At 36.0% G+C, this 20335-nt stretch overlaps 1 protein-coding gene across 1 annotated transcript in view; it reads left to right on the top strand.

Moving 5' to 3' along the window:
- The window catches only part of TRDN (triadin), a 502784-nt gene that overhangs the window by 429254 nt on the left and 53195 nt on the right, over positions 1 to 20335 (top strand). The window contains exon 43 of the mRNA XM_067010670.1: positions 12478 to 12679. Coding sequence (XP_066866771.1) covers positions 12478 to 12679 — 202 coding nt within the window. The remainder of the gene's footprint in view (positions 1 to 12477; positions 12680 to 20335) is intronic.

Raw genomic sequence — 20335 nt, 5'->3', positions numbered from 1 at the left:
CCTTTATCCTACTCAGGCAAGTTGTTTTTATTTTGTTGTCTGTTTTCCCTCCCACACCTCCAATGTTTAAGTATTGGGCTAGGCAGTGGGATGTGTTTCCTCCTGCTTTCCAATAGCTGTATCTGAATCCCCCTATTCTGGAACTTTCCTATGCGTATCATCCAGCTTCAGCACTCTCCCCTCTCCCACCCTCCAAGTCCTCCTTGAAGACTTCAGCACAATCTTCATCTTCACCTTAGCTGCTTTAATTATCCAGGTGAATACAACGGCCACACGGACAAACCATCCAACAATCTTGACTCTGTGTTCTCTGAACTTCCTAATGACCTCCTCCACATCACCTAAGCCACCTGCCCCCTCAATCCTAACTTGAACTCCGCCATCTCAGGAAACTCAACCACTCCCAAAGTACCCATTTCAGATATCCCACTCTGACCACGACATCCCATTCTTCCAGCCACTTGCTAGGTACCTCCCTCCATCCCTTGAAGCAGTTATTCATATAACTCATTGAGATCACCAGTCCATTATCACTATCATTTTTACTATATCTAGCAGCCTTTCGGGCTGAAAGTCTTTCCCTACACAGGTTCAGTTCTACAGAGATTTATTTCTGTCACCATGTTGCAGATGTAACTAATTTCCCTGTCCTTCCTTTATCATTATAGCCAAACGAGAAAAATCACAGCTCTAGATGAATCTAACTATAGACCCTCTCTTTTAAGAGCTTTCTACATTTTTTTTCTTCACATTCACCTCACTCTTCAGTTTACTCCAATCTGCATTCTGACCCTAACACTCTAAAAAAACCTGCTCTTGTAAATGAAATCAATGCCACCCAAATATAGTTAAGTTACAGGAAAATTTGTTTGATTTTTCAGGCAGAGTCAACAAGCCAACCAAAAGTTTCCTATTCTTTTTTTTTTTTTTTTTTTTTTTGCGGTACGCGGGCCTCTCACTGCTGTGGCCTCTCCCGTTGCGGAGCACAGGCTCCGGACGCACAGTCTCAGCGGCCATGGCTCACGGGCCCAGCCGCTCCGCGGTATGCGGGATCCTCCCGGACCGGGGCACGAACCCGCGTCCCCTACATCGACAGGCGGACTCTCAACCACTGCGCCACCAGGGAAGCCCAAAAGTTTCCTTTTCTTGAAACACCTCCTTTTCTTTTTTTCTTTAACAGAACATTTTCCTATTTTTCTTCTTGCTTCTCAGGCAGCCCCTTCTAGTGATACTTACCAACTACCAGACCTTTAAATACTGGAATTTTGTAGGGCTCAGATCTAAGCTATCTACATATTTGAATTTATCTTCTCTCCTTAAGTGTTTTTATTTTCTCCTATTCCTTTAAAATCATGAATATAAATCAGATTTATATTTCTATCACAACTTCTCTTCCAAACCCTAGACCTATAGCCAAATGCCTAATGATCTACCACTTGGATATTTCACAAGTAAATTGTGCATTTATTTAATTAACTTAATGATTTACCTTCAATCTGCCTGAAACTGTTAGATAATAAAAAGGCAATTAGCTCATGCATAATCAATTGAATTTCCTGTTACAAATTCTAAAAGTGAAAAACTCCATGAACAAAATATTTTTAATACTCAGTTTATTTCCCTGAACCATCAGCCCCTTGTAGAGTTCTTCATTGTATACCAGCGGTCCCCAAACTTTTCGGCACCAGGCATTGGTTTCATGGAAGACAGTTTTTCCACGGACAGGGTTGGGGATGGTTCGGGTGGTAATACAAGCGATGGGGAGCAGCAGATGAAGCTTCCCTCACTCTCAGATCACCTCCTACTGTGCGGCCCGGATCCTAACAGGCTGCGGACCGCTATCAGTCCACTGCCCAGGGGTTGGGGACCCGTGATGTGTACTGTACTCTCTTCCTCTGAAAAACACTCTGCTTTTTCATTATTTGCAAATGTAACTGAACTCCTTTCAAATGCTCATTACCAGTTTCCCCTTTCAAACAGACTTTGGAAGTTTGTTCACTTGTGAGCGCAAGGCTCTTTCTCCCCTGTGAATTCTAAAGCAATTCTTTTTTTTTTTTTTTTTTTTGCATGTTTCTTTTTTAACATCTTTATTGGAGTATAATTGCTTTACAATGGTGTGTTAGTTTCTGCTTTATAACAAAGTGAATCAGTTATACATATATGTATGTTCCCATATCTCTTCCCTCTTGCGTCTCTCTCCCTCCCTCCCACCTTCCCTATCCCACGCCTCTAAGTGGTCACAAAGCACCGAGCTGACCTCCCTGAAGACTGGGGCCGTAGTGGTGGTGAACTTGGGTTGAACTAACACATAAAAGAGAACCTGTAAAGTAAACTTGATGTTAATAATTGAGGTGCGGTAGTTTCCTTGTGCCTATCTGGTAGCTATGTGTTTCATTTCTTTTTTTTTTACATGTTTCATGGATGAGCTTTTATTAAAATTGTACATAGATCTCATAGTTAGTATTTTTAAAAAGACAACTTCCTTTTTTCCCTGTATCAAAATAGTTATCTTTTTTAAATACCTTGAAAAACTTTAATACAATTATTTTGTTATATATGAAATACTCTCCTAAAATCTCATTTCTCTCCCAACTCATTACCCTAGAATCCTGCTTTAGTGTCATTATCCCCCTTTTTTTTTTTGGCATCCTTAATGCTTTATCCCAGAGAAGCATCAAGAGGAAAAGAAGATTTTCCTGTTAAGTCTGCTATTTCCAAAAAAAAAAAAAAAAAAAAAAAAATTTAAATAGGAGAAACCAATGACAATATTTGATTTGATACTGAAGATTCTTATTAACGAGCCTTCCTCACGGAGTTATGCCCTATGTTTTGTATTTCTTTCCACATGTAGATCCAGAGTAAACAATGGCAGACAGATTTTCAAATTCTGAGTCTTTTATCCTTTTTATTTTCTCCCAGGATTGGGAGCATATTGGTGACCATATCAATGAGTCAGTGAGCATTTCCAGCATGCCTATTGTCAGTGCGAGTCCTGAATGACACTGGGGCTGCGTCACTATGTGAACTATTCGAAAAGTAAGGCTAAAGACCCACCTCAAACTATGCTGTGTTAAACTGCTAGAGTTCCCTCTTGTCTGCATTTCATCGAAAGGAAAAACTGTGCCCCTAGCACTGATCCATTTCCAACATTATGGAGGTATGAGCTGAGTGGCTTCTCTCTAGAAACCTTTCAGTAATGAAGCCCTCCAAGCTGGAAACAGCATCCTGACTGCCTTTCACTTTGGAAAACATGTTTATCAACTCAGAGATGAATCATTGCTGCATTTATGCTAAATCGGCAATCCAGGGCTACATAGTTATTTTCCACTGCTACAGCGGACTTTCTCTTCTATTTCATCTGAATCCCAGCCCACTCCTGCTGAATATAAGGCCTAGCCTCCTTCCAAACTTCCCAAATCTGATTATGGGTCCTCCGAGGAGAGGTCTGGTCTACGCTACCTTGAGGGTCAACTTCAGCTCCGAGAAAGCCCTGTTGCTCTGTTCTGATTGGTGTGTTATGGCGATGTCAGCCACCCTGAATCATCAGCAGACATGAGTTGGAGAACAAAGTGTCCTGAAATGATGCCAGGCAAAACTGAGTCAGTCTTGAGCTTTGTGGGCCCCTGATTGTTGACAATGTGCAAGAGATCATTCACATTGACTTTTACAATTCCTTAAAAGTAATGTCTGTCCTTGTATGTTGTGGTGGTTAAAGACATAGGTTAATGAATCAGACAGAACTGGATTCAGATCCTAACACTTACTAGCTATGTGTCCTTGGGCAGATTAATTGGTGTCCCTAAATCCCAGTTTACTCATCTGAGAATTTTGGCCAATCTTAGTATCTACCCCATAGGGTGGTTTTAAGGATTAAATGGAATCTGGTATATAAAAGGCAAACCATAGAACCAGGTGCGGGATAATGGTTCAATAGCTGGGACATATTATTAAGGGTATTATGTTTGTTGTGTGTTTCCATTATAATCCAATGTTCTTTTAGCTGTCACTACCATCGTTCATTTCTTTCTTTTTTTAGTCATTCTATTGGCTTAACTCTCCTTAGGCTAACCCTTGATATCATATCTTAACTTGCAGTTCAGTACAATCTAATCATCCAAAAGGAATAAAGATAAAAATTTACTCACCTCTGAAAAAAGGCAGTAATATTTTTATTACTTTAATGTTACTTTAAAAACTCAAAACACTGGGGTTTCGCTGGTGGCTCAGTGGTTGAGAATCCGCCTGCCGATGCAGGGGACACGGGTTCGTGCCCCGGTCCGGGAAAGATCCCACATTCTGCGGAGCGGCTGGGCCCGTGAGCCATGGCCGCTGAGCCTGAGCGTCCGGAGCCTGTGCTCCGCAACGGGAGAGGCCACAGCGGTGAGAGGCCCGCGTAACGCAAAAAAAAAACAACAAAAAAACCAAAACTCAAACACTAACTTATTTGAAATTGATTGAACTCAAGGCCTGTTTACAACCTGGTTGTGGTGTTTGTTTTTGTTTATTTGTCTGTCCTTTTTGCCATTGTGTGTGATTTCTAAAATTACGAATAGACTTAAAATTAGGTATTTGGGCACTAAGCCATAGAGTATTTATTAGTATGCTGGAGTCCATTGTGCATTGTGTTAGAATTATACAAATACAGTGCAAAACTCAAAGCAAAGAGAGCCCCCATTCATACAATAGCCAAAACAAAATTTATTTTTACATTCAGATGGGGTTTACACTTGAGTTTTCTGCCAGGTTGGCAATCACCTGATGTTTGAATAAGGCCATGGTACACGCTGAGTGATCTCTATCTTAACTAGTCCAATACTACTCACAACTTTGCTGGAGTGGCCATTTGCTGTTCTTTTGGCTCCTTTAGTAAATAGGTGAACTAACTTTTCTGCTTCTGGTCTTCGATCTATTTCTGGGCTTCCAATCTCATGTCTTCCTATGCTACAACAGCTGTATTATTTTGCAAGGGCTACCATGACAAAATAGCATAGGCTGGATGACTTAACAGAAATGTATCTTTCCAGAGTTCTGGAGGCTGGCAGTCCAAGATCAAGGTGTTGGTAGGTTTGGTTTGTCCGAAGGCACCTCTCCTTGGCTTGCAAAAAGACTTTCTCACCATGTCCTCACATGCTTTTTTCTCTGGCATCCTTTCCTCTTTGATAAGGACACCAGTCTTATTGGATCAGGGCCCAAGGTTATGACTTCATTTATTAACCTTAATTACTTCCTTAAACGTCCTACCTCCAAATAGTGTAATATTAGAGGTTAGGATTCAACATACGAAATTTGGGGGAGCACAATTCAGTCCATAACAACAGCCTTGCAGACTAATCATTTGATGAGGCTTGACCTCCCTGACCCTGTTGAGTGGAACACTGGAAGAGTGAACATTATTCTACAGGCAGCTTCCAAGGAGTATGATGTTCTCCATAGTGGGGCCAGGGACTAATGTAATCAAATTTTACAGGACCTGGAAAACACTGAGACATATCAGCCATTTAGGCAAGTTAACAAAATGGAAGTTTTTCATCAAAATTATTTCATTATCAGACCAATAATTGATTTAGTGAGTAGGATAAAACATTTTGTTTTCTTTTTTATAGTGAAATATTTCAAATATACAGGAAAATTTAATGAATAATAAAATGAATACTCAGGTATTAATCCAAATTAATTAAAACAAATTCTTTTAATATAATTCTTTTGAAAGAAATATTGTTCTTTTAAAAGAAGTATAATATTACAGATACATTTGAAGCCCCTGTGAATCTTTACTCGATCATAGTGCCTTCTTTCCTTTCCCACAGGTAATTTTTTTTTTTTCACTACCACACATGATGTTTTCATAGTTTTGCTTCATACAATAGACTATTGCTTTTCTTATTATTAATTTCCCCATAAGTGGCATTGTAATATAGCTATCAATTCCAAATTTCCTTTTATACATTTAGCTCCAGCTATTTTATTTTAACTGTTGTATAATATTCTAGGGTTGACTATATCACAATGTAAATATTCATTTTTCTCTTGATGGATGTTTAAATTGTCTTCAATTTGTTGACTAGTATAAACAGCACTGATCGAGGATTTCTGTACCTATCTCATTGTGTGAATGTTCAAAATTTCTCTACCAAAGGTAGGGAAGGAAAACATTTTCCTCGATCCCCTTAAGGCCCCTGGAACGGTCTAAAAAGTAAACTGACCAAGACAGATTAACAAGGAAAAAAGCACACAAATTTATTTAATATAAGTTTTATGTGACACGAGAGCCTTCATAAGGAAATGAAATGAAGACCCAAAGAAATGGTTAAACCTCAGTATTTTATTCTAGGTGGACAGTTGTGGAGAAACATGATTGGTCAAAGAGTACGAGGGAAGTGTAGTAAAATGGGGAAAACTTAGAAAGGACTGTATTAGGATTTTTCTTGGCATTCCTTTGTCTTCAGAGATAAGGATGCTCCTTTTCTCTGGGTATAGGTCAGTCACCTCACACATGAGGGCTTTTTGACCTGTTCCAGGAGAGAGCAGGCGGAAGATCACAGTGACCTCCGTTATTCTGCTGTTTTCTCAAACTCTTTCAGCTTAAAATAGCCAATATGCTAAGGTGCCATATTTTGGAGTAGCGTGTCCTGAACCCCATCAAGAATATGCCCCTAAGAGTGAAGGTATCTCATATCTCCAACTTTGTGAAACATTGCCCAATTGCTCTCCAAAATGATGGCATTTATTATATTTCCCCCAACAACTTCATCAAAATTTGTTATTATAAAATATTTTCAGTTTTTTCAATCTTTGGGTGGGTGATGTTAGCGTCATGTTATTTTAACTCACATTTCCTGCTCTCTGGTGAGCATCTTGTATGTGTTTACTGGCAATTCAGCTTTTTCTCTTAAATACTTTGCTCATTTTTCTATGGCATTATCTACCTTATTGATTTTTAGGAGTTATTTATATATTCTAGATTTAAATTCATTGCAAATAGGTTTCACTTGTCTCTAGCTCATCATAAATAAATTGGTTTACAGTTTATAGTTAAATATGTCTATGTTTTGCTGTATGGAGAATTTTAATTTTAATATAATCAAATCTCTCTTTTCCTTTACAATTTTTGGGAGAGGGGGTTTAGAAATTCTTCCCTATCCTGGCATCAAGATATTCATCTATAGTTTATTCTGAAATTTTAAGTTTTATTTTCACATTCAAATTCTTAACACATTGAATGCCAAAAAAGGTGTTAATCTACTATGATTACTGAATAAGTAACTTGGTAGGCATGCTTACTAATTTTATTATCTTTATCTGATAGTTCTAATATCTGAAATTGTAAGCAAATTGATATCTTTTCTACTGTTTATGGTATCTGATGATTCTTGCTCATGGTAAATTTTTTCCTTATGGATTTTCCTTATTAAGTTTTGTATTATGAATTATCTTCAAGATTCCTTTGAAGTACTAGGAAATGTGAGTTTGGCTTATGAGTGGTTGTGCTTTTGCTTCTGCCAGGTACTCTTGGGGTACCTCTATATAAGACTACTATTTAGGGCTTCCCTGGTGGCGCAGTGGTTGAGAATCCGCCTGCCGATGCAGGAGACACGGGTTCGTGCCCTGGTCCGGGAAGATCCCACATGCCGCGGAGCAGTTGGGCCCGTGAGCCATGGCCGCTGGGCCTGCGCGTCCGGAGCCTGTGCTCCGCAGGCCACAACAGTGAGAGGCCCGCATACCGCAAAAAAAAAAAAAAAAACCCTACTATTTAAATGTTATTTCTGATTATGGTTTTCCGGACCACTCATATAGAATAAACTGGAACCATCAATCCACATAGTTATGAATTCTCAGGGGAAACACTTATTTTTTCCCACCATGGCCAAGACTACTACCTATTAAGTTTCCTTATGAAGGTGGGTTTCCTGATGGAGTAGTTATTCCTTCTATTTTAATGAGAATATAGCCCTTTGGGAGGGGGCTAGCTTATTAAATAGGATCTTATTTCCGATTCACCACGCTTTCCCTGGACCCAAATCTTCATTAAACTTTCACAACCTCAAAAAAGTAGAATAGTAACCTCCTCCACATACTTCCCACCCCTCCATTCCACAAACCCACCACCCAGTATAATTCAAGTACTTCAATACTTTTACTTTCTTATCTTGAGTATTTCCCTTATTTCCTTGCTTGCCCAGCTATGCACTTAAAAGGATCAAAAAATATTGTGATCATTCTAGTTATTTTCTTGCTTATAAATATTGCTATAAATGAATGACCTGCTTTTCTAAGTATTGTATATCAAATAGATTCACTTACCGATTCACTTTAAGTGGATAAAGTAAGATTTACAGTCTAAAAAATTAAAAAATAAAACTCTGTTTTATAGTTTCTATTTCTTTTCAGCATTATTATGCATTTATTTTTTATTCAGAAATCACTTGAGAGGTATAGTAAAGTCTTTAAAATTCAGATTAATTTCCCATAAACAATACTGCATCATGAATTATCTATTTTCAGAATTTCAACTTACTGTGACAGGCTGCCAAATTTCTGCTGTCATGTAAATTAAAACACACAAACAAACAACAACCCAACAACTACCCAACTGAGATATTATGCTACAAAGAAATGTTCCACATCTCCACCACTTGGGAGTGAGAACAGGAACAATTTAAATTTTTCCATTTTATGTCAATAATGTTTTTGTGTCCCATATGGAACATCTTTCTAGGCAGTTTCCCAGCTGATCTACTCCTAATATCACTTATCTAGCTACAGATAGAATCAAATGATTCAGTCTATGTAATTTCTCACTTCTTATTCCAGAGAGACCATCCAGGAAAATTTTTTTTAAATCAACCAAAATGTTTTTTATATATCTCATGTCTTTATTTTTGCTTCTTTTTCTTTTCAAAATCTCTGTTCTCATTTGCTCTTGGGAAACTGGTAGATGCTATATAGTTAATATAATCAACCAAGTAAAGGTTTGTTTCAATTGTTTGTGTTCCCAGAAATCTGTTAAACATCTTTTTTTTTTTTTTTTTTTTTTTTTTTTACTATGTCATCTCAAGGAAAAAGCAACATAACAGGATTAGATAAATGGAATTAGTGTAAGGGATTTTCTAAAATTAGAGGAGGACTTCCCTGGTGGTCCAGTGGTTAAGACTCTGTGTTTCCACTGCAGGGGGTGTGGGTTTGATCCTTGGTTGGGAAACGAAGATCCTGGACGCTGCGTGGTGAGGCCAAAGAATAAATAAATATAAAATAAAATAAAAGAGATAAGGATAAGAGTAATCACTTGATTATGACTTTCTTTTCATTCAACAAACCTGTCATGTGAAAGAAGACAGTCAGAGACCCTTCCAGTGTCCCCATTCTCTGCTCTATGGAGATCATATGTATCTTAAGTAAACTCACACATTCATGAATAGTAAGTCATCAGAGTATAGGTTTCTCACATTTTTCTTCTTTTATAAAATACTTTTGCTTAAAACCCAATCTTCAAAAAGATCTAACACATCTAACACATGTCACATTTCTTCTCATCTATCGGGAACATTGGGAGTCATTTCTTGATTATCATTTCCAAGTAGCTTGAGATAATATACATACATGTTGAGATAATATACATGAATCTCCTTTATGAGAATGTCCACTCCTATTTTTCACTTAGCTTTGCCTTTGACATAGAAATAGTGACATACGTCCAGCAGAACTTTCACACCACTAGTCACTACCTTGCACTAAGAGTATGTCAACATTGCAGATAGTTCTGTTTCATGAGATCTTCTGTGTCTTCGATCTTCCTTTTACTGACACATTTTGCAAATGTGTCAATGGTGAAGACCACATTGCACTAAATAAACATAATAGAGAAGGTATTTTTATTACTATAAATGACAAAATCTATTTCAATAGCACTTAAACAATCTGTTCGGATTACACAGTACATGTTATATATGACATGACTGATACGTTTCACTTTATAACATATGTTAAGTTACAACATTTTTATTAATGAGAACTCTAAAAAGCAGAATATCCTGATAAAATTAATTTGGGGTAGTGTCAAGATATTTTTAAGTAGCAGGAAGTTGCAGTAGACATAACCTGAGCGTTAGATATCCAAGCTTTAAAATCCTGCTTCTTCCATTTATTACTCTGAACTCATCTTCACAAAGTCTTTGCTTTCATCAAACTGAAGTATGAGTTCAGCTATTTTAATAGCTTCTTTACATTAAAAAAGTACTTGGTACATAATATGTTCTCTCTTCTTCCATGTTTATTAAGAACATTTAAAAAGTAGAATGAGCTATGTATTAAGTAATAAATAAGGTAAAGTAATATAATTCAGTGTCTTTAGTAACTTTAGCAATCAATCAATAATCATTTTACTGTCTGTACTACTGACAATATTGACAGCAAACATAATGACCAATATTATTTCAATATTCATCAATATTTTGAGACTCTTCTTTGTCATCATTTTCAGTTTTGCTTAATACCAGTCAACGCACGCTGAGAAGCCTTGGTCTCCTTTGGCTTCTAGTTCAGTTTCATGACACTTGCTATTTTCCAATTCCTCATTTGCCTTGGTAAGCTGCATCCTCAATTGATGGGCATGAGTTATTAGTGGCAAGATCACATAAGGATGGATGTAGCAGGAGACATTGGTCAAAGCACCGTAGTAGTTTCCTCTCTCTTCAAATGGGGCTCCAAGGCCAGGAAAAGGCTACTACACATATAAATATAAAAGATGAAGAAATCTGGAGCAAAAGAGGCAAATAATGTTCATGACTTTCAGTTAGAGATGTTTTCCTTAACACTAAGATCAGTTTATAATGATAAAAGGGTCAATCCATTGACGACATACCAGTTATAAACCTTCAGGTACGTAATAGTAGAGCCCCAAAATACATGAAAGAAAAACTGACAGAATTGAAGGAAGAAATACACAATTCAACAGTAGTAGTTGGTGTTTTCAAAATTCCATTTTCAATAATGGATAGAACGACTAGACAGAAGACCAACGAGGAAATAGAATACATGTATGCTGTAAACCCACTAGATGTTCTTGATATCTTCAGAGCACTTTGTATTTCATAATTTTTTACCTAAATGTAAAAATTCATAGTTTCCATTCTGTAATAATTAACACTAATTGTTAACATTTGCTATTTACCAAGCATTATCCTAAATGTTTTGCGTGTTTCTTATTCTTTAATTATCACAACAATCCTAATGGTACAAAGATGAGGAAAAAAAAAAAACTGGCCTGATGTCTCACAGCAGGTGAACAACAAACAAGGGTATTATGGTCTGAATTGTGTCCTCCCCTGTTCTCCACCCTGCCAAATCCATATATTGAAGCCCTAAACCCCAGTACCTGAGAACGTGATTGCATTTGGAGATAGGGCCTTTAATAAAGAAGTAATTAAAATGAAGCTGTTAGGGTAGGTTTGAATCAATTCTAACTGGTACCCTGATAAGAAGAAGGAATTTGGACATGGAGAAACACCAGGCATGCAGGTGCATAGAGGAAAGACCATGGAAGAACACAGTGAGAAGGCAGCCATCTCCAAGTCAAGGAGAGAAGCCTCAGAAGAAACCAAACATGCAGACACTTTGATCTTGGACTTGTAGCCTCCGTGAGGGTGAAAAATACATTTCTGCTGGTTAAGCCATGCAGTCTCTGGTATTTTGGTAAGGTAGTTCTAGCAAACTTACATTAAAGACTTAAACTCAGAGTCTGACCTGAGGGGCCACAGTGCTAACCATTATTCTAGGGCATCATGGCAGACATGGTTATGTTTGTTTGTCCCTGATTTTTTAATATGTATGAGTTGTTTTAATCTATCTATGTTATTAATACTCACTTTGAACCTTTTTATCCAGGGAATTGTAGAGAGCTATTTAATAATCTAAAAGTCACTTTAGGTTCTGAGTAAATTGTGATGGATTTATTGTTGGTTCACAAATGACAAATCTTATAAGAGATCACCTCTGACTCTGGAACACCCATTCTAAAAGGTATAAAATGATTTTACTAAGAAACCATTTTAGAAACAACCTGGAGGTTCTGAACCCTCGAAAAATTAGAGGCAAAAGAATCCCACTAGAGTATTTTGCTTTCCATAACATTGCCTCCTATGATCCAGAGAGGATTTCATCTTTGCTAGGTGATTATTTAAACAGAAGGAATCCATGGGAAATGACAGACTCCTTGTTGAATACTTTCTGTATATACAAGACCTCAGAAAATCCTGTCTAAACTTATGGAAAAGTGCATAGGCAGCAGGTAGTGTCTGAGAGATTTTACAATAGACCAATACATAAATTACATGCAAGAGAAGAATAAATGAGTAAGGAATTGTGATTCCAAGGAAAGTTACTGTCAATTCCAACCAAAACAGAATACCTGACTTAATGTGTATCTACAATGTCTAGACAGTTATTCTACTTTTTTTTTTTTTTTTTTTTTTTGGTACGCAGGCCTTTCACTGTTGTGGCCTCTCCCGTTGCGGAGCACAGGCTCCGGACGCGCAGGCTCAGCGGCCATGGCTCACGGGCCCAGCCGCTCCGCGGCATGTGGGATCCTCCCGGACCGGGGCACGAACCCGTGTCCCCTGCGTCGGCAGGCGGACTCTCAATCACTGAGCCACCAGGGAAGCCCTAGACATTTATTCTTAAATCAGTGAGTATTCAGCCTCTTACACTGATATTTTCTTTTCTTTCTTTTAATGTACAATATTGAAACACATTGCATTGAGGCACATGCCAAGAGTATTGGTGATAAAAAACACATCACAAAGGGAGTAGCAAAGTTCCTAGAATATATATTTCTTAAAAACTGAATTAGCTTTATTATTCCAGTGCTTTTATTCTGTTGGAGTTAAAAGTTCTTAAAATGGCAATCAATTTGAGACTTCTTGTACTATTGATATGTAGGTACTGTGACAATTCCTCCCTTTGTAAAATAAAAAGAAATGCTCTATATATTTTTTATTTTTATTTTTATTTTTTTTTTTGTGGTATGCGGGCCTCTCACTGTTGTGGTCTTTCCCGTTGCGGAGCATAGGTTCCAGACGCACAGGCTCAGCAGCCATGGCTCACGGGCCCAGCCGCTCCGCGGCATGTGGGATCTTCCCGGACCGGGGCACGAACCCGTGTCCCCTGCATGGGCAGGCGGATTCTCAACCACTGCGCCACCAGGGAAGCCCCAGAAATGCTATATTTTAAAAAATTATTTAAATAATGCTAAACTGACAAGAAAATAAGAGAAATCCTCCGATGATAAATACAAGACAGGTGTGAGAATCTGAGGAAGGATTTCAAAGACTGAAGACGGCCATTGACTTGGGATCTTTTGCCATTCCTGTTTCATCTGAAGTTTTGGCTTGAATAATTACTGAAAGTATAGGAGATAAAGCAGGGGTCCTGTACGAGGCTGGAACATTTGAAACACACAACAGTAAATGAAGTCAGGGCTATTTAAGACTAAGGCTAGATGCCTGATGGGGACAGGGCAATATTTGATCTCCATCATTCACTGTGTACAAATAGCAGTTCCACAGAGGTCAAGGATTAAATGTGAGAGGCAAAATGTAAGATGTTTTGGAAAAAAAGAGGAACAGTATATTTTCTAAAGAAAATAATGCATAGCTTTGAAAAATTTTAATATTTGAAAATAAGAAAGACTTAATAGTTTAGAATCCAAATTAAGAATTCATGTTTTAAAACAAGATCCACAAAATGTAACACAAAGAAAAACGCAAATAAAATATAATACAGTGGAGTTAGTGAAATAAGAAGCAAAAGTACAGCACAGTTTCAACTAAACTATTGATACACAAAGGCCTATGGCAATACTAATAAAAAAGACATATTAATAATATGAGGAGTAGGAAGGGGAGGTGAATACAAATACAGCATATGTACTTAAAAAAAACAGAGATTAATATAAAATTTATGCAAAAAAATTTGAAAAGTTTATTGAAAATGATCAAATTTCTAGAAAAAGAAATATAGGCAGGCATACCTCAGAGATATTGTGAGTTGGGTTCCAGACCACTGAGGTAAAGTGAATATTGCCATACAGCCAGTTATACAAATTTTCTGCTTTCTCAGTGCATATAAAAGTTATGTTTACACTATACTATAGTCTACGAAGTATGCAATAGCATTATGTCTAAAAATCAATGTATGTACCTTAATTAAAAATATTTTATTGCTAAAAATTGCTAACCATCATCTGAGCCTTCAGTGAGTCACAGTAGTAACATCAAAGATCACTGATCACAGATCACTATAACACATATAATAATAATGAAAATGTTTGAAATATTGCAAGAATTACCAAAATGTGACACAGAGATACAAAGTAAGACAATGCTGTTGGAAAAATGCAGCCAATAGACTCGCTCCAGGCACGACTGACACAAACCTTCAATTTGTAAGAAAACACAATATCTGCAAAGCATAATAAAGAAAAGCACAATAAGATGAGGTATGCCTGTACAATAGCCTAAACCAACTCAACTAGAAACTGAAAATTGTAAAAGTCCTGAAATCATTGAGGATGTGCTATTAAGGGTACAAATATTTACATAAGGAAAATACCAGTCCCAGATAACTTTAACTGAGTTTGCCATTCAAAGAAGAGAAAATCCAATCTTGCTCTTTGCAATGCTATATTTTTCAGAGATCTACTCATAAGTGGTAAAACTACAGAGAAAATAAAATTAATAATCAACATAATTTGGGATAGCTATCTTTAAGTGGAATCAGATGGCATCATGTAGGGACATGAAGGAGGATTTAAAACTATTGGTAATGGTCTATATCTTAGCTGAGGGATGGATATATGGGTACTCCTGTATTCCGTATATATACTACAAACTTTTAAACTATTAGCAATGTCAGAATGGGTTAAGACAATAACAATTTCTTAAGGTTTTATTTGATTTTTCAATAAATAATACATGCACAAAGTTCAATTAAAAACACATGGAAAGGTGAAAAGTGCAAATTTCCTTCCCACCATTGTTCAATCTACCCAATTTCCAACTCCCCCAACAGACAACAAATGTTATTAATTCCCTTGTATTTTTCTGCATTTCCTTAATATACAAGCAAATATATATATTTATTTTATTCCCTTCCCCACTTTTTTACATTAACTATAACATATTCTGTACAATATTCTGTACCTTGTTGTTTTTCTGAACAATGTATCTTAGAGATCTTTCTATTTTAGTACATAAAGTGTTTCCTCATCTTTTTTAGGTTTATATAGTATTCTGGTTTATTTAAGCAGACTGTATCAGATCTGTATAGTATCCTTTCTATGGATATAGCATATATTTTTAAACATTTTTTTCTTCCAATTTTTTGTTCTTGCAAACAATTATCCTATGAATATCCTTGGAAATACATTTGAATATATCCTATGAAGTATTTCTCATGTATGCAAGTATGTTTGAAGGATAAATTCCCAAAAGTGGAATGGCTGAGTCAAAGTACACTTCCTTTTGTAGTTTTGATAGACATTGCCAAACTGTCATCCATCATAAAAGCAATGTGAGGAAGAACTTATTTCCCCATAGCCTCCTCAAAAGAGAGTGTGCTATGAAACTGCTCCACTGAATTTTTATTTCTATCATTTTGAGCATGGTACAGCTTCTTTTCATATTTTTAGAGATACTATGTTTTCTTTTCTGTGAACCATATGTTTATACCAGCTGCCCATGTTTCTATTGGGTTTTTCTTTTTCTCATCAATTTCTAGAAATCTTTTAATACATGAGAACTTAGCTCTATATCTGTGATATGAGTTGAAAAATTTTCCCAATTTGTCCTTTGTGTTTTGACTTTTAAAGGGCTTGCATTTGAAATTTATCATAATACATGGTATGATGTATGAAGCTATGCTGTTTTTAATTATAATTCTGTTTCCCAAAGAGAAATATATTTAAATTAGATTACTCCCAACTTAGAATATAATAGTATTATAAGTACTATGGGTTTTTAAAAGTGCATTATTTTAAGATAGTTGACTCTGTGTAACATTTATGTTCTCAGTATGGGTCTAATACCATATTTTCACACATTATTTAAAAAAACAAAAAATGCAGTTAAAAAGTCAGATAAAATGATAATGGCCAAGTAACTCCAAAGCCACCATTTTCCAAACTCAACAATAGCAATGCTGAGATAATCTCAGATAAAATCTGATACAGAACCTTTTTACTCCTTTTTAGTGAACTGAATTAAATATTTTTGTACACTTACATTAACCAATTTATGAAGATTTATAGTTCTCTCCAATTTTTTTCTTAAGATTTGAGAAAATCCAATATGTGAAAGATACCAGCCCATAAAATTCCTATAGCAAATCCTATGAGAAAAGCTCACAATAAGGTAACACAGTAGGGGAAATGCCTGTGGGAAGCTCCCTCCCAAACAGTACCACAGCTCTCCCACAGAACACATAGTTGATTGGCAGCCATCATGATAGAAAAAGTCACCAACCTCCTGGCCTTTGATGTGCCTTTAATCGTTGACAAATGTTGAGACGATAGTCAAGAGTTAAGTTGAGTAGTTGTGCTGAGCTGCTCCCCATCCCATTTTCTTCTTGAAATCAAGGAACACATGCTTCTAAACACAAGATAGTTGGCTTCCTTGAGTGACTATTGTTTTCTTAGTCACAGGCCTGATAAAGTTTCCTCTTCCTGCAGGACTGGGCTTATGCCGCATCTACTGATTGTTAAGATCCTTTCAAAGGCTGGGCATAGTGGATATGTACAGTCTGTTTCTAATTTTAATATCCCTGAATATTGTGCTCTTACTGTTTGTAGATGTTTACCTAATATAATACTGGTGGAGAATTCCAAGCACATTAAATGGTATGGGGAAAAAAACAAACAAACAAAAAATGAAATGGGGACATATGCAGGAGAAGAGAGTTTAATAGAAAAGGGTTAGGAGAGCAAGGAAGAAGTTAGTAAAAGCAACAAAAGTATCACCAAATTGGTTGAATCTTCATTCTAGTACCAGCATTTCCCTTAATTAGTTGTGTGACTTCTAGCAAGACAGACCATATAGGTTTCCATTCATATACTAATAAAATGAGCAATTTGGGTTACTTAATCTCTGAAGGATCTTCTAGCAGTAGCATCTGTTATTCTCAAGGAAAACAAAAAGAGAGGTAGTTTTTGATTGTGGTGAGGAGGACCATGCCTGAGGGATAATAAGAAAGCTTTTTTTGCTTTTTTCCTTAGGTGTTAACAATTGTCTGTTTGACAGTCTTCATTAATCAAATATATTGAATAATTACCAAATATCCTCATAATCGGTCCAAGTTAAAAATATGTATGCTACAGATTCTTAGATTTTTTTAAAGTCTTGAATTATATCTCTAATTTGTTTTACTATTTTTGAGAAAAGTTTGTTAAAACATGTTTATAATATCTGTTAAATGACATAAGAGCAACTGTGGCAAAATAAGGTTTAAAATTCTTTGCGCTAGAAAAATTGCTTTCAAATACCTTTTAGTATGTAAGTTGTATAAAAACCACTATTTTTTTTCTAGAGATTGGCTAAAATCTTTAGTATATAATCAATGAGGGAAATAAATTGATAAAATGTTCAGAAACACATCGGCTCACAAAAATAGGTAATACTTTCCTGCTTTCAAAAACAGGATGTTTTATTATGATCATAATAGATTATCTGTTTTTTTCCCATAAATTTAATGAATCAGTTGTTGGTGGTCTGAAATATTCCTTTATGAAAGTCAGTATGATAAAGAAGACTCAATTTTTCTATTAGTTAACTAACATGGCATCTAGCCTGCCCTAATATAGACACTTTCCTTTAGTGATTTTTCTGTATGAACAGAAATAGAGAAGCCCTAATATTTCCCTAAGATGGAGGTCATTTGCTGTTTTTCTCTCTGTTTCATAAGTGAAACTTTTATATGCTCACGGCTCCTCCTAGATGAGTTATAATCTATATTCATGGTGTCTTGTACTTTGTCCAAACTTTCTCACAAGTTTCTCTGAGTATTTTATAATATGACTACTTTATAAAAAGCAAAACTTCTAAGTTTCACATACCAGCAGGAAGTAATCCTTTTAATTCTACCTAAATTAACACCTCTGGATCTACAATGGTCGGAGCTCCCTTTAACTGTGATATTGATACATAGAATACACCCAAACCTTTTCAGGAAAACCGCGGGTTTGTTGTTCTCCCTGTGGATAAGGGAAAAATAACAGATTAAATGGAAAGATTAAATTGTGCAGTCTATCAGGGCTCATTTATCTTTCGTTCTTTTTGTCTTCTTTTCTGATGAAAATGGATGTTTATTTTTCACATATAATGAATTAAAGCAGTATGGAATTGACCTTAAAAGGGACAAAACTGGGCAGGAGCTGGCATCTCTGGATGACCCTGAAATGCAGGTTGTTAAGATTCATTTTCTGTGAGCATCTGCAGCCCTGGCAACCACTGCCAGTGCTGAGCAGAAATGAAGGAACTGAAGAATGCTGATAGCCATCCCCAAAATAGCATGGAGAATGATAGATTATATTGTATTTTTCCATGAAAGGTAAGGGGCCAGATTAACAAGAGGGTTTATAACAAGATCTAGCTCATGTTTTTGGTACAAGTATTGTCCCATTTCACAAGTGAGGAAACAGAGTGCCAGAGGTCACACAAATTAAACTAATAAGTCTTCATTGTACTTACACTACTACCTGACAGTATATAAATTTTCTTATCTACTTTTTGCATGTCTTCTCCACCAGAATAAGACTTTCATAAAGACAAAGGCTTGGTTTTGTTTACTCCCATACCTCTGGAGCTTAGAGCAGTACCTGGGACAGATAAAGTGCTCAATTAATGTTTGTTAATGTTAAAAATGAAATAAACTGAAATCATCATCCAGTCCATTCGACCACTTCAAGGGGAGGACTTTACAGCTGACACTGGTTTGGATCACCATTCTGTCATTCCAGAAGTCACTAAGATCTTTCTAGTGATTTTGTTGTTTATAACAATCTAATCAAATATATTATATCAAGTCAACAATAAATTCAAAATAACATTACAATATGCCCATAAATGTTTAGAGTCCCTTTAAAAATATTTTATACTTCTAAATACTAACACCAATTTCATATGTCTCCATTTTTAATGACAAAGTTATTCATAGCTATTTGATACGATGTCTTCTAAATTTACAGGAATTTAGCTTATGATGAAAAGATTGAAAGGGCATATACTCACATCCACATTTTAGAATCTGAAATTTCATTTAGCGACACTTTATTTAACAGAAATCCATTTGTCCTCAGAAATCAACATACATGAATAATCTAGACATTAAATGAAACATGAATACTATGGGTTTAAGAATATAATAAACAGTGACCTATTTTGTAAAATTTCTAAGTCCATTAAAAAGTGGATATAATGAATAAATTTATCAAAGAACATATTGTTAGGATTCAGTCATAAAAATAATTCATGAAAAAAATAAAATTGAGTAAAAGATAACATGAATTACAGTATCTTCCATGTACTGTGCATACTTGAGCTTGAATCTTTTATTTCTGAAGTGATGCTAAACATATTCTTGAAGATTGGCAAAAAATGTTGCCACAGAGGCAAATGGCTTCTACTGTACAGACTGTCAAGGATAGAAATACAAGAAAATCCTGCCTTGTTTCTGAGCAAGAGCCATTTAATCTCTTCTCTATAGAAGGTTTTCCAAACTATCCGTTAACCCTGGTTGCAATATATTTATGTAACTGACAAGAAACATGATCATTACTGAGTACCAATGTACATACTATACATCACAAAGTCACTAAAGACTGGCTGTCTTCTGAAAGCACTTTCAAACATCTATCCTTATTTTTCAAGTTATAGTTCCTTCTTCAGTACCACCTGTCAATCCTTTATTTTCAGTGTCTCCTTAATAGAAGTCCTGGTAGGAAATTATAAAACTGGAGGATTGAATTATTACAATGTAAGGAAAGGCACAAAAGTGTAGTAGGGGAAAAGGAATAGCATAGGTTTAGCAAGAACAAAAAAAGATAAACTGCAAAGCATAAAAATCAGAAACTTGTCACACCAAGAATCAATATCTAAGATATTCGGTTACTAAAATGATGGGTGTGTCCAAATTGTAAAAAAAATAATATGGGAATAGTTAAGGACAAAAAGAAAATGTAATTGTAAAGTTCAGAAAATGATACCTGCAAGTAAAGTACAGAGAAGGGAGAAAGTTGGAAAGCCAGTTAGACTATATGAGTTTGATCAATTCTTGTCATGTGGTGTCAGGA

This window comes from Kogia breviceps, chromosome 13 (genome assembly GCF_026419965.1).
Source record: "Kogia breviceps isolate mKogBre1 chromosome 13, mKogBre1 haplotype 1, whole genome shotgun sequence".
Classification (NCBI taxonomy): Eukaryota; Metazoa; Chordata; class Mammalia; order Artiodactyla; family Physeteridae; genus Kogia; species Kogia breviceps.
This window is presented reverse-complemented; position numbering and strand designations above follow the sequence as displayed.